Consider the following 15,672-nt stretch of genomic DNA (forward strand, 5'->3'; position numbering starts at 1 on the left):
ACACACTGATACACTTGTATCTATGTTTATGAATTAGTAAAATTTTAAAAGGTAAGGAATGTGATTTTGTTCGTTCAAACATATCATGACGTTTGACAACAACATTCACAATAATTATGTTTAAAATGAATGAACAAAACACGTATAGAAACTTAGTTAGTCTATAAAATTAAATAAGTTCGCTCGGAGGTAACAACTTTATTTAGTCTGACTACAAAAAGTTTATGTTTAGGCCCTTGTAATAGACTATACAATTAAATACTTTAGTACAATAGGAAGTTCAGACCATAAACTTGAACTTAGAGTGATGGTAATTTAGGGCTTATTTCGTAGAGAATAGGTTAAATGTTTTTAGATTTATTATGTTCAGCGGCATGTGTTTGACAAACAATCTAAATTATGTTTCTGAAAACTATTTTCGTACTATATGATCCAAACATTGCAAATATTGAAAACAATTTTTTAAAAATATTTTTATTGTATCAAAAAATTAACTTTTATATTTAAAAAAAAAAAAAACAAAACTATATTAAATACATATAAAAACATCTAGACATACACCATGGCATGCTACAATTCATTTTTTTAATATAATATATATTGTGTACTTTATTATAAATTATATAACGATACAAAATAATAATTATATAAATTTGTAGGGTAAACTACAAATTTGGAAGGATAGAATTTAGTTGGTTTATAACTAGAATTTGGTCTTTTAGTTTGATAAAATTATAGAAAAAATGTATTGGGGACTATTTGGGGACTATTTTTACGAAGGTTTTCAAAATCGGAAGGACTAACATTCCAATCTAATAAATTTGTTAAACATAAACTATATTTATAAACAAATTAATAATAACTTATAGTCGGTTAAATAAATAAGATTATGTATAATATAAAATAAATTTAAATATTTTTTAAAACTAGAATCAAATTATTAAATCGGACCAAAAAAAAAAAAGAAAAAAGAAACACATATTTAACAACATAATATAGAACTTTGCTTTTATTAGTATATCTAAATTTATGTATTCAACTTTTGTACAACTAATTAACTCAACCCATGTACTCTAAAAGAAAAAATGGTTTTGAAAAGTGAAGGAGAGAGGAAGATGGATATTATCAATAGAGGTGCGTTACATCTATAGCCGAACACCCTCCTTACTCTTACCATTCTCGATATTCCTTTTCCCACCCCCACCACTTTTCTCATTGGCGCTGCCGCCACCAAACGACCGGCACATTTCCTTCTTCTTCACTCTCTCCCTGCAGCAGCTACAAACACCCCCGCCTTCGCTTTTTGCAACCCATTGCCCCCCCCCTGATTGCTCTCTGCAACTTCACGCCGCCACATTTCACCGTAGCGCCTCCATCCCGAAGCTTGCCGGAATCGAAGTACTACTACTACTATTTATTATTATTTTGTTGTTCTTTATTTCAGCGATTCAGCAGATTCTACAATACGACAAATTTGGAATTAGGGCCATTTTAATTTAGAATCCTTCCAAATCTGACCGATTTTGGAATTTTTTTTTTCTGGGATCAAACCAAGATTTAGAATTATAATAGTTTTTAATTTTTCATTCAAAACATCAGAAATTGTTTTGATTTGAAATCTTTTTAAATCCAGGGTTTCAAACGGAGGGTTAGCTTCCGGATCGATCCATTGCCGAAAGAGCATCACAATTTCCCGGCCAATATAGTTCCTAATGATTACCATCCCGTATTTGACCGCCTTGACCACCTATTTTAGCTATGGCCTCCTCTTCGCCTTTGGTCAATTCCGCGATTTTTTCAGAAAAATTTTTGATTGGTGGAACTCTAGCAATCTTCAGGTCTGCAACGCCTTCCGAATTTTCATTTTTCACTTCTCAATGCTTATATGGTCCCTAATTCTGCCATTTTGCACCTCGTGATTCCCTTCCCCAGGGATACGCTCCGATCTGCTTAGGCCTAGAGGATTTTTACATCCGTCGGCTGTATCTTCGCATTCAGGTATCGGATTTAAAGTTGAATTCACTGCCTGTAATGATATTTGTTGTTATTTGTTTAGTTTTTCAATTACAAAACATCCACCCAAACCATATTTCTCTCGCACATTGTTGCTATTAACAATCTTGTTAAAAAGCACTACAGTACATGATATCATGATTATTCTACTCACCGTTCATTGTGATGAGTCGAGGTACGAGCTTATGTACACTGACTGTTGCCTGCCTTTCTACTGCTCATCAGTTTCAACTCCTTCATTTGATAAACTGGAGCTCATTGATTATGATTTCAACTACAATCCAATAATTCTATTCTAGAAAGCAGATACGTCCTCATTTTCTCCTTAACCTTATACATTATTTTCCGGGCAGGACTGTTTTGGACGACCTATAGCAAGTGCACCAGATGCTTGGTTTGATGTGGTTGAGCGTTACTCCAATGATTGTAACAAGACGCTGAAGTTTGTCTCTGATGAATTCCCTCTAGCATGTTCATTTTCCTTTTCCTTTCTGTGATCCTCCCCTGTACTTTCCACACGGGCTGCTATACTCTCTTTTCTACATCTCGTTGGATTTGTGCTATGTGTAGGAATTTGACAATAGTTTCTTCTTTATACATTTATCATGCAGGCGAACCACAAATGTCTCAAGGTGTCTGAACCTGGGATCATACAATTATCTAGGCTTTGCTGCAGCAGATGAGTATTGCACCCCTCGTGTAATTGAATCATTAAAAAGGTTCTCTCCAAGCACCTGTAGTGCTCGTGTTGATGGAGGTAACTAGAACTAATGGACTTTTGCACCATGTTTCTAGTCGCATCTAGGATTACTAAATCACTATTTTGGTCTTAGGAACCACTTCATTGCACGAAGAATTAGAGGTATGCGTGGCTAACTTTGTTGGAAAGCCGTCTGCTCTAGTATTTGGTATGGGCTATGTAACAAACTCTGCCATTCTTCCAGTTCTAATAGGGAAGGTAAACGGATACACACTAATTAAAAATTTGCTCTTGCATGTTCAACAAGAAGTGCTTGAAAATCTGACCATTTGTTCAACTGCAGGGAGGGCTAATTATTAGCGATTCATTGAACCATAATTCAATAGTTAACGGTGCTCGGGGATCAGGTGCTACAATTCGTGTTTTTCAACATAATAGTAAGTGGTATAGAACCTTATTTGTTTCTTCTGACAATTGTAATCTCTGATCATTGTAGGAACCCTAATTTTTTTGATTCCCCTTTCCCTGTTTTTTAGCTCCATCACATTTGGATAAAGTTTTGAGAGAGCAAATTGCTGATGGGCAACCTAGGACACACAGGCCTTGGAAGAAGATAATTGTTGTCGTGGAAGGCATTTACAGCATGGAAGGGGAAATATGCAAACTCCCAGAAATTGTTGCCATTTGCAAGAAATATAAGGTAATTATGCCTGAGTTATTCACTCAGGCCATAAGTGCTGTTCTCTAAACTAAGATCCCCCCATTTCATTAATCCAAGAGGCAAGAACACATTCTTAATTTAAAGATGACCGACTTCTTGAGATGGGAAAAAACAAAAGCCAAGAGAAACATTGGCTATATAGTATATGTGTGTGTGTAACATACGTTTGCAATTGAAATTATTGAAAGTAAAAATGTAGAACAAACACAAATTTACGTGGAAACCTTAGTATAGGGAGAAAAACCACGATGCTGATATTTCTTATTATTTTCTTATGATAATAAAGGTACATAGGAAAAAATATTTATAGGAAACACGAACGTAATTAAAATAATAAAAATTAGAGCAAAGTAAATCTCAACTACATTGGACTTTCAACATGATCCAAGTCCACTATTTTCAATCTCCCCCTCAAGTTGGTACGTAAAAATGAAAAGACCCAACTTGCTAATACATGAATCAAAGTTTTATCTGAGAAGTCCCTTTTTGAGTATATCAACAATCTGTTGGCTCAAAGGTATGTAAGGGATGTGGATGCTACCATTGTCCAATCTCTCTTTGATAAAGTGATTGTCAATCTCCATATGTTTGGTTTTGTCATGTTGGACTTGGTTATTGGCAATGCTAATAGCTCCTTGTTATCGCAATATAGTTTCGTAGGGCACCTCATAGTCCTGACGAGATCAGACAACATCTTCTAGAGCCAGACTTCCTCACAGATTCCTAGACTCAACCCTTTATTCGGCTTCAACGCTGCTTCGAGCCACGACTCCTTGCTTCTTACTTCTTCAAGTAACAAGATTGTCCCACAGAAAGGTGCAATATCCTGAGGTGGGTTTTCTATTAGCGATAGACCTTGCTCAGTTAGAGTTGGTATAGCCTCAATACACCTTATGTTAGTCTTCATGAACCTCAGCTCGTTACCAGGAGTTGCTTTTAAGTACCTCAAATTTTTGTTAACTGCCTCCATGTGGTCTTTCATAAGGAGCTTGCATGAATTGACCGACAATACTCACAACATAGGAGATGTCAGACGTGGTGTGAGACAAGTAAATTAGCTTTTACACAAGACACTGATATTTCTCTTTATCAACAAGAATCTTGTCACCTGAATTTTCGAGTTTGGCATTGAGCTCCATGAGCATATTAGCAGGATGGCCACCTATCATACCTATTTCAACTAATAATCAAGTACGTATTTTCTCTGGGACACGAAGATCCTCTCTAGACCTAGCAACCTCCATCCCAAGGAAGTACTTTAAATTCCCTAAGTCTTTAATTTCAAACTCATCCTCCATCTTCTTTTTTAGTTGGATGATCTCAATGGTGTCATCCTCAGATAGCGCAATGTCATCAACATAGACAATCAATACTACAATTTTCCCAGTCTTAGAGACTTTTGTGAATAAAGTGTGATCCGTGTGCCCTTGATTGTATCCTTGAGACTTGATGAAAGTGGTAAACCTATCAAACCAAGCTCTCGATGACTGTTCCAGCCTGTACAAAAACTTCCAAAGCTTGCAAACTTGATTATCAAACTCAACTTCAAATTTTGGAGAACTCATATACAAATTTACGTGTAAACCCTAGTACAGAAAGAAAAACACGATTGTTGATATTTCTTATTATTTTTCTTTATGATAATAAAGGTACAAAGGGAAAAATATTTATAAGCAACACGAGCCTAATTAAAGTAATAAAAAATTAGTGCAAAGTAAATCTCAACTACCCTTGACTTTCGAACCGAAATTAAATAGGTGACCGGAAGAATGTTGATTTGATGTTGATCACAATGCTCTCATTTACTGATTTAGATCTGTGTTTTTAGCATTCCATTTTTGTCGTTATTTTAGGCCTATGTCTATTTGGATGAGGCTCACAGCATTGGAGCAGTTGGAAAAACAGGAAGAGGTGTTTGTGAACTTTTGGGAGTGGACACTGCTGACGTTGATATCATGATGGGAACTTTTACTAAATCATTTGGATCATGTGGAGGCTATATTGCAGGATCCAAGGTTCGAATTTTCTAATAAATATGCAGATTCTAAGATTTAAAAAATGTCATATGTGATATTGTTAAATGAAACTGGTTGACAAAATAGGTCATGAAGACCCTAGCATTATTTGTTTCATATCTCTAATTCTTAAGTTCATCTCATCATGAATTAGTCTTCTTTTCCCACTAGATTTCTGCCCCACCTAGAGTTTTCAGTTAACCAACTGGGGTTTGTACTATGTTGTATTTTTTTAACTCTAGTTTCTTGGGTGTTTCTTCCAACTAAACTTGTATCAACTTTATAAAGTTTCAGTTTCAAGCTTGAAGCATTCAATGTATGAATTCATTAGATATGGTATTTGTCTAAGAAGCACTGGCTCTTTAGTTTGGCTAGCATGTCTTTGATCCACCTTGGACACTTGGACACTATATTTATTGAGTACGTATTGGACACTTGTTAGTTTAGTAGGTGTTGTTACGTTAGGACAAAAAAGAAGTCAAACATTTGTTAGACGTGCATCAAATATTTATTTATTTAGTATACTAAATAGACGCATACGACGAAAATAAAAAGTTCTGAGAATGAAATACATCCAACTAATTTTTTAAGCATATAAATGCATGAACTCATTGAACTTAATTTTTCTTATAGTATAAAGTGATATATATTTTAGTGAATGTGTCATTGCCAAATTCATATCCTAGATTCTAGAAAAGTGATATACCACCGGGTTCATGTCTATATGTGTTTTTCATGTCATTTCAGGAGCTTATCAAATATCTCAAGTACACATGTCCAGCTCACCTCTATGCTACATCTATATCACCACCAGCTGCTCAGCAAATCATATCTTCCATTAAAGTTATTCTTGGAGAGGATGGATCTAGTAGAGGTTAGAATAGTTTTTGTCCATAGGATCGTCATATTAGAGTGTGCCCATGTTTTCGTATGAACACATTATTTTCTTTTCATTGCTAAACAGGTGCTCAGAAACTTGCCAGGATACGTGAAAACAGTAACTTTTTTAGGTCTGAGCTACAGAAAATGGGATTTGAAGTTCTTGGAGATAACGATTCTCCAGTAATGCCTATAATGCTTTACAACCCTGCAAAAATTCCTGCTTTTTCTAGGGAATGCCTGAATCAGAATGTAAGTCTGCATTATGTGGCTAGCGTGATAGTTCCATCCGTAGTAGTAGTTCTATTCGAAGTTTTCTCAAGGTGAGTGTTACTTTGCTTGTGGTTGGTCAGGTAGCTGTTGTCACTGTTGCTTTTCCAGCTACTCCTCTTCTTCTGGCAAGGGCTCGCATTTGCATATCTGCTTCGCATACAAAGGATGACCTCCTTAAAGCCTTAGAGGTGAGCCTTTACTTTGGTTACCTACTATAGATTTTTACTTTACCGTTTTGCTGTAGTTTTTCTGTTTTTTTCATCTTCTATTTCTTCATCAAACAAAACGCTGGACTTGTACAATTTATTTTACCTACACGTTTTAATGTCACCATTATGGAGAATAAATGAAGACTCAAAATGAAACAATTTACTTGGCTTACTCCAGTTTATTTAGTGAAGAGAACTATTTTGTGGTAAAAAATTAGTGAGAATACTTGCAAAATTACAACAACTAGCCTATTCACTTTTTTAATACAGTTTACAGCTGTCATATAGAATATATTGTTGATGAAACCTATAGTTCTTCAATTGCTTGTTCTGACTGATTATTATCGTTGTTTCTCGGTGGAGAACATTGTCCTCCTGATTCTATTTGATACATTTCACCCTTGGTGGAATTTACGAGTGACAAATACTGGGAAAGTTATTTGTTTTTCTTACACACTTCCCACCAATATGTATATATGTATTTTGATGTATATGATATGAGGGTTCAAAAGTTAAGGCAAAAAGCTAGAAAAGTATGTTCAAAGCCGAAGGAGTGTATAATTGTGTTGTGTCGTGTTGAGTTTTGCGGATCTGAAGTTATGTTGGTCAGTTGAATGTATGAGAGGTTAACATAGATAATAACTGCAGTTGCCCCAATTTTGACAGGTTATCAGTCGAGTTGGTGATTTGGTTGGTATAAAATACTTTCCCGCGGAGGCCCAGAAGCAGCAGTCTGAAAATGATGATCCTCATAAGGAGGATTAGAAAGTAAAGGAAAAGGAGTTGAAAAAGAAATTGTTTCAAATGTGCGTGATGAACGTTGGTAGATGGAGCTTGTTGTGCAGACAGCTCCTCACATACTTGTCAGCGAGGTAGAGACCAATTGGGTTTGTGTGAATACTGGAAAAGTTTCCGAATCTGTATCTCTTGTACTTTAAGTCTGTAGCCATATATGACAGACATGATGCGATCTTCATGAATTTTGGTATAATTAATGCACCGGTGTTATCATTTTAGTAGCCATATTACACCTCCGTTCAATCCACTTACATTTCTGTCTTCCATTTTCCTGTTCCTCCTTTCTTTTTAACAAGTGCGAACGATTTCCATCCTGATCCTGGAATTCTGACGAGCACAGATCATCAATCATTACTTTAGGGCTTAGTATGCCTCCCATCCGCTTCATAAACCACAATTGATCATCCACAGTTTATCAATAATTTCTTTCTTTTAAGGTTCTCATCAGTCACAAAAAATGAAAAATCTCACCAAAAATTCTTTACTGCCGCAGATAATTTTTCTTTTTCATTACATACATATACGCAATATAGAGATTCAATCAATAAGACCAAGTTTGAAAGAACAAAATACGATAAAAATCTGAATTAGAGAGTGCCAAATTATACTCTCCTCTGCTAATTTTGCCAAATACAATAAGACCAAGTTGTATTAACAGAGTGCCAAATTCAATTCCCAACAAAATGCTGAATTAGGGGATCGATTAATTTGGGAGTGCCACATTCCCTCTCCTCTGCTAATTTGGGGGGAATGAGGGAGGAAGACGCGCACAGCGTTTACATACCAAAAAAATACTCAAAAGATTCAACAACTCAAACAAACATCTAGTTACTACAACAATTTGTATTTGGGAAATGAAACTCTCTTCCCAAAGGAGTGGGTTTCAATCTTCAGCAAACTGAAAACTGGCCTGAATCTTCAAAATGAAGTATAGATTGTAGCTCAACTAATTTCTTCGTATCTCTGGGAAATGGAGACTACCTTGGGGACTAGCATTCCTTGGCAAACAAACCCACGAGCGGAGCCACCACATTTAAGACCACAATTACACATCAGCTTCCAGTTCCCAGAGCGGAAAAACTTGGTCAGATGACTAATGTAGTTGTACTATTTTGAAGAGAACACAAAATGCAGAATCTTTCCATGTAAGACCAAGAGACATTACTATGAAATCAGAATGGTCAAACGCTATATTAGAGGCAGTGGAATCAGTTCAGCCGCATCCCAGAATGCGGCAAGAAATGGTTTATTTTTGGTTCTTTTGTATCTTGTAGCAAGCACTATCGGTACTCTTATTTCACCATATAGATTTCACGATGATATGAAAAAAGATTTGTGGGGAAAATTGCAGTATAGAAGAAGATGAAGATGTAAGTTACTAAAATCAGAAATATGAAAGACTGCCAAAAGAACCTACAGTGTCCGATACGAGAAAATGTAGCAGCAAAAATGCTCAAAGATTAATTCAGGCATGCAGCAGCTTACATTGCCATGTCTGAAATTTTGGATACATGTTCTTGAGATCAGAACTCATGAAAATCCCTTCCCTAACTTCTGTATTGCGCAGTACATTTTTCTCCGCGACCCAACTGCACTTATTCCCATATCCTTGAGATCCTCGAGTGTCAACATTGGCAAAACCTCATCGTCCACCTCGTGAATTTCAAAAATTGGAGCATACCGACCCAACCCTAAGCCGTTGAGCCAAACTCTAACCCCATCTTCCCCACACAGCCCTCTCCCACCATTCCCATTCCTATCACCGCTAGTCCCGCACTTCCAATTCCTAGCATCAGTATCTGAAGGCCCTGAAAATTCGAGCCCCTCTTGGTGGTCTCTCCCCTCCGAAACCCTAGACCTTATAGATCTTCTATTCCCCTGATAAAGCATCTCCCTATCATTCCCCTGACCTTCCATCGCCAAATTCTCAAGCGAATGCATTGAACTTTGCTCTTTTAGAGGACTTTCCGAGTTTTCAATGTCGTAATCCCGGTACCCCTCATCCACGTCTTCGCCGGCGCTATACTTTTCATCTGCTTCCCCACCTCCGCCGCCTTCGTCGTGCTTGGAGGATACCCAATTAGTTCTGGCCCTCTTGGTGGCGGCGGAGCCTCTCCGCTTGGAATCCTTTAATCTCCAACTGCCAATTGCAACGGTGTCCAAATTGTTCTCTTTGTCTTCGGCGTCGGCCGAGCTGAAGTTGGTCAAAGGGCGAGTTTTGGAGTTCTTGGCAGTGGCAGCGGAGGAGTCCTTGCGATTATCCAAGGAAAACTTCCAGGGTTTATTGGTGCGGCGGGGGTAGGAATCGTAGGGTTGGTCGCCGCCGATATCCCCCAATCGGACGCTGGGCCTTCGCTGGCGTTTGGATCCAACGGTTTCAGAGGAGACAACGAGAGGGGGAGGGGCGCCGTTGATCTGGGGGTCGGGGGGTTGAATATCAGCCATTAAGATAGAAGTAAGAAGAGGGTGTTAATAAGGGAGGGAGGGAAGGGAAGGGTTGGAGAAAGAAGAATAGAGTAGAAGGGGAAGGAAAGGGGAAGGAAAGGGGAAGGAATAGGAATGGGGAAGAAGGGGAAGGGAAGAAGGAGGGGGGAAATGGTAAAGAAAGAAGGTGCCATCAGCCATGTAAATCCGGGAATTTGCCGCGTGTCTCGTTACCTCCTTCGTGATTGGATTTGGCCCCTTGAGCTTGGGCCTCTCGTACAGGATATCTTCCTCTTCTTGTAATCATGTATCCCCTATAGTAAGTTTTCAACCCTAGTTTTGGACCGTTTTCATCCATTCCCCCAACGCACAAGTACCACTATCTCTTCATTACCTAATTTATCTTGGGCTAAGGGTTAACTCGATTCAAGGCCCAATGCCCAAATCAATGTGAATGTGTTTACTGTTTAGCTTTGATCAAGGTTGAAGTTGAGTCGAACAAACTAGCTAATGGGGCACACCTTGCTCATGGTCGAGCCAACCCTCTAGCACAATGCAAAACCATATAGGTTTCCTTGACTGAAATCAAAGAGAAGAAGATATATCTTATAACTTTGTTCATAGACCCAACTTTGATCCACTTATATCTAGAGAGCATTTCATATTAACAAGATCGAAGATTACTCAAAAGGCTCCATATGACACAAACATGCTTTTGTGACGGTGTTCAATAATAAAAATCACATATCTGTCCCAAATCACTTAGTAACTAACTCATACGAATATGTAGAAGGCTCACTTATACTGCCAGTCCAATGTTATATTCCACATCCCAAATAATGAGAAGGCTTAGAATTGTTGAGAAAGTCCACAGATATATATATATATATATATATATATATATATATATATATATATATATATATATATATATATATATATATATATATATATATATATATATATATATATATATATTCTTTGGAGGTGTGTGGAATGGGGAGAAAGTGGTGTGGTTTGGTTTTGAGTGGATATAGGGCCAGCGAGTCCATGCTGGTTAACTGGGCCAAGAAGTCTGAGTTGGATCCCATTCATATTGCTGAGATAACCAGTTGAATAGTAAATTTATGAAAGATAGTAAGACATCTAATTTATAATGTCATAAATAGTCAGACATATCCTCATTAAAATAATAAACTTTGACGTAATAAATATTCACAAATAGAAAATAATTGGAGACTAGAGGTCAATTTGCCTAAAAGTATCCTGTAAACTCTCGTGCTTTTGCTAAAAAAGGAGAATGATTTTGAGGATAATTTAGAAAAAAAAATATGATAGATTAAAAATTAAAATTGTGAGAGAAGAATTATTAGTGTTGGATAATTGGACTAGATATGATTATGACACATAAATTTAGAAATATTGGTCCAATAAGAAGCTTTTTGGCCACCTGTGAGTGGATGTGTCTGTACATACAGGGATTGGGAAGAGTGGCCCATATGGGCATATGCATATCTAACCACCACGTATTATATCAGCAATGCCAAGTCCAATCGTAATGCATGCAAAAATTAAAGTCAATACGTACAAGAGAAGTTGGCCTTACTGGCTTTGTTAGTTAAGGGCAGGCGAAGTTTCTAGGAATTGGAATAATGAAACGAGACCGTGGTCTCAATTTCACACGTTGCATAGCTAGATTTTTGTGGGAGTAAGTACTGTGTTACATTGCACTCAAAAGAAAAAAAGAAGATAAAAACCTAATCATTTTATGGGGTGCATTAAATGAACGTTGGGTATACGTACACGTTGCTCTGCGCCTCTGCCGCTAGTCTTATAGAGCTGAAATTTAACTCTCAGAAAAGGGAAGTTGATGTGAATGGAGTGGGTTAGATCATGTGAACCACAATGGAGATCATCGAGGAGTCCCCTTTTTTTTTTTTTTTTTTTTTTTGCTTTGTAAGGGGAATATCAATTAAGGGTAGGCGTGGCAAGGGGAATTGGTGTGTAATTTAATGGTGGTGGGAAATTGAATGAAGTTTGAATACACAAGTCTAATCACAGAAAAGGCCAGCTTTTGGGAGAGTTGTCTAATCAGAAAATGCTTTTGCTAAAATTGAAGGAACCCCCGAGAGAGTGGACAGTGTTTTGATAAGTTTTTGGAGGATGATCATGTACCAATTTTTAACAATAAAAATGGGAATGCCAAGTGAAGTTCTACTCCATGCATGGTTTGGGAACACGTGGGTGTGTACGAGTGATCCATCAGCTCAACCTCAACAAAATAAAAAAAGGCATTATCAATTCACTGTTACCACTTACAATTATATATGTGTAGCTAATTTGTCTTTATTGTGTTTCCCTCCTGACATTGGTGGATTAGCCTTCACCCACCGCCTCCATGCCTCGGCTCTATCAATCTCTATTACCTGACAAGAGTACATCAAATGAAACCTAAATATTTTATTATTTGACAAACAAAGGTCCATTATTAAACCACTTTACTATATTTTAAACGAGCCCAATAAATAATGCATGGCTCATTATTATTAACTTTTGTCATCTTCGATTGGTGTTCATCTTTTTGTTTGTCTATGACACATCTTTCCCACACCATGTGCGTGTATATTATGTATGTGTATACATATCATCCTTCTGTTAATGAAGTTCCACGATTAAATCCATGGTTAATGCGAACATATGTCAGTTCGATTTTAGTAACAATAAAAAACAATTCCAGTTGACCAGACATGAACAAAGGCATTAATTAATATTATATACTATTTTAAGTAATATATATATATATATGCAACGTGTTAATACACCCAGAGGCCATACCCAAAACAGTGAATTGTGTTACCCTTAAGGTCATTTCACCTACAGTTTGCACAGTGTCTACTACATTAGATTCATTACTTTTATACCCAAAAAACACAACCACGTTTCTGCCTTCCTTCATCGATGCGCCTTTACGTTACTTAATTATATACATACTGCATATATCATTTTTCTGCTGATTTTGGAATAAGATATAAATTTTGGTGGACTAGAGTACTCTAGAGTCTTTTCTTTTCTTCTCTCTCTTTATCTCCCGGCCAACTCCATTTCATCCCTCTATCTTTTGCTTTCTTCCTTCACTTTTAGAAAACACTTTGTACATCGTCTCAAGAAAACAGTGCATCCCACCAATAAATTCCTAAATATAATCATAGTTGTTATTTCATTTAATTTTTAAGTATATTTTAATTATTTCTGAACAAGAACGATGAGAGTGATGCATAAAAATAGATACATCCTTCTCACTTCTTTTACCTTCTCTATTGCATTTCATTTTCATTGTGAGCTGGTGTGCAATTATAGACGATACACAATATATTTGTTCAATAATTATTATTCACCGTATTCAAATATGCATCTACTATTATCCATCCTTTCCCATTGTTATATTCCTGGACATGACATGAGTAGCCAATTTAAGAGAAGAAAATTGTTGCTAATTAAAACCACCCATATATATAAATGATTTATGATTTGTTTTACAAACGAAAATTAAACTATAGTCTCACAACAGTACTTTATCCTAACTCAACAAAAGTTGGCTTACTATTGCAGAGGTGTACTGTATACCCACTGATTCACGGAGTGATAAAACTTACACATATTCACACAATAATTAATTAATGGGACATATATAAATCAAGTATATATGAATATAAAGATCAAGAGAGTTCAGTAGTTGACATAAATATATATATAGAACCATATCCACTGTTCTCTCTCCACTCAAATTTAATTAATAATTATATATGATGTCTTTGATCTCTTTCTGTTTTGTGTGTAAATAAGGAAATCATGAAAGATGTAGCAGAGAAGTATTCCCATGGTCAATGAAAAGTGGAGATGGATTGATAAAGCTGCTGTTTCCGGGCGTTAAGATCGGGCTGCCACCACCTCCGCTTCCTGTAGCCTGAAATGTGTTGTATATTGGTGCCATATTGTTATATGCCAATTCTGCTTGCTCTGAGTGTGACACCATGCCATTCCCATTCAATATCTGAAGCAACAAATTCAATTCCATTAACTTAGTTTTTCTTCTTCTTCTTCAGGTAACTACTAATTAAATATATATCCGGATCTTTTTAAAATATATAATTGATAAGGAAAAATAATGTAATTGTTTAGAGAGAGCAGCACCTCAGAGGCTGGTGTCCCGACGATCAATACTTCTGGAAAATCCATTCCAAAGTCGTAGAGGACGGGGTGAAGAGAAGCAAGCTTCATGGACAGGAACTAAGTACATACAGGGAGAGTAACTAATGATTAATTTGTGAGGAGGAATAATAACAAAATTGATCAATACCGGCCACTTGAAATAAAAAATAAAATAAAATAAAATGAGTGAAATGGGTGTGATTGGGAATTGGGGTTATGTACCTCAACTTGATTTTGCAGGGACTGAACGTAGTTAATAATTTCATCCAGCATTGAGGCCTTCCCAGTTACCTATATATAATATTGAAATCAATTAGCTATAGGGAGATTGAAAGTTATAATAAAAATGGAATATTACATATTGTTGGCGCGTAAAGAGAGAAGGAGGAAAAATTTAATAGTGGTAGCGCTAGGCGGTTACCTTGTGGCAGCCAGGAACAAGGGTTTGCAAAACCTTCATCCTTTGGCTGATTTTCTGTCTTCTGACCTGACAAATTAAACTCCAATAATGATTTTAGTTTCTAGTAAAAGTACGTACGGGTAGAGATGACAGAGAGAGAGATGAGGAATAAGGTGGAAGGGTGGTGTTTATGTATGGTGATTATATTATATAATATATATTAAATTAAGTTTAATTTACCCTCTCTGCAAGGCTGTGACTGTCTGTGGCCTGGCCCCTCCTTGCTCTCACATGGTCAGCAGGGTCATGTTGAGTTTTGATCGTCATCTTCTTCTTGCAGCCTGATCTTTCTCCTGCTTTTGCTCGGTTGTAACATCGCCTCCTCTTGCACTCGCCCCCCTTACTTCCATTTTGGTCCTCCTCCTCGGCCTATATATATACATATACGTTAATCGAATTACAAACCACATATATAAGGGAGATGAATTAATATTATTAATAAAATTAAAATCTCAACAATAATATATAATTAAAACTGAAAAGGGTTGAATTAATATTATATAAGAGAATAAGAAATAGTAGTACGTACGGAGGGAGGGTGGGAATGGGAAGAAGGCATATATATGTGATGATCAGGCCCGAGAGGGTGGTGGTGTTGGGGAGTTTGATAATTTGAGGAGGAAGCAGGTGCTGATTGGATTTGAGGTGGAAGAAGGTGGTGATCATAATTATGGGGAGTTTGTAAGTTTGGCGCCGTTTCTTCTAGTAATTCCCAACCACACGCATTACTATTCATTTTTGAGCAAAGGCCAGCAAGGGAGTCAAGATTATATATTCTTCTTTTCAGTGTGCGTAATAGCTACAACTACAGCTATATACTACTCTACCCTCCCGACAAACCTCAAACCTCCTCAGCCTGGTTTAATTTATATATATAAGGATATAAACGCCAATCAAAACTCCACTTCTACTACTTACACGTACTCTCTTCAATCATACAAAAACTTTAGGGGGAAATTATTATTATTATT

The 15,672-nt window shown here is 36.7% G+C and overlaps 3 protein-coding genes across 3 annotated transcripts; 1 reads left to right on the forward strand and 2 right to left on the reverse strand.

Moving 5' to 3' along the window:
- The first annotated feature begins 1,073 nt into the window (after positions 1-1,073).
- On the forward strand, positions 1,074-7,833 carry LOC103502283 (long chain base biosynthesis protein 2a). Its single transcript, XM_008466158.3, has 13 exons — positions 1,074-1,398; positions 1,634-1,838; positions 1,933-1,998; positions 2,367-2,455; positions 2,625-2,770; positions 2,847-2,971; positions 3,057-3,150; positions 3,250-3,413; positions 5,288-5,449; positions 6,197-6,323; positions 6,414-6,580; positions 6,682-6,789; positions 7,477-7,833. The coding sequence occupies exons 2-13, from the start codon at positions 1,713-1,715 to the stop codon at positions 7,573-7,575; spliced, it is 1,473 nt and encodes a 490-aa protein (XP_008464380.1). The 5' UTR covers positions 1,074-1,398; positions 1,634-1,712; the 3' UTR covers positions 7,576-7,833.
- A 330-nt stretch (positions 7,834-8,163) lies between these two features.
- Positions 8,164-10,323, reverse strand: LOC103502284 (uncharacterized). The gene has a single exon (XM_008466159.2). The coding sequence runs from the start codon at positions 10,051-10,053 to the stop codon at positions 9,139-9,141; it is 915 nt and encodes a 304-aa protein (XP_008464381.1). The 5' UTR covers positions 10,054-10,323; the 3' UTR covers positions 8,164-9,138.
- A 3,382-nt stretch (positions 10,324-13,705) lies between these two features.
- Positions 13,706-15,549, reverse strand: LOC103502285 (transcription factor bHLH137-like). The gene is made up of 6 exons (XM_008466160.3): positions 15,231-15,549; positions 14,882-15,070; positions 14,663-14,728; positions 14,464-14,532; positions 14,224-14,319; positions 13,706-14,083 (listed from the first exon to the last, which is right to left on the reverse strand). Exons 1-6 carry the CDS (start codon positions 15,435-15,437, stop codon positions 13,880-13,882), a joined length of 831 nt encoding a protein of 276 aa, XP_008464382.2. The 5' UTR covers positions 15,438-15,549; the 3' UTR covers positions 13,706-13,879.
- Between the last annotated feature and the right edge of the window lie 123 nt (positions 15,550-15,672).

This window comes from Cucumis melo, chromosome 2 (assembly GCF_025177605.1).
Source record: "Cucumis melo cultivar AY chromosome 2, USDA_Cmelo_AY_1.0, whole genome shotgun sequence".
Lineage (NCBI taxonomy): Eukaryota > Viridiplantae > Streptophyta > Magnoliopsida > Cucurbitales > Cucurbitaceae > Cucumis > Cucumis melo.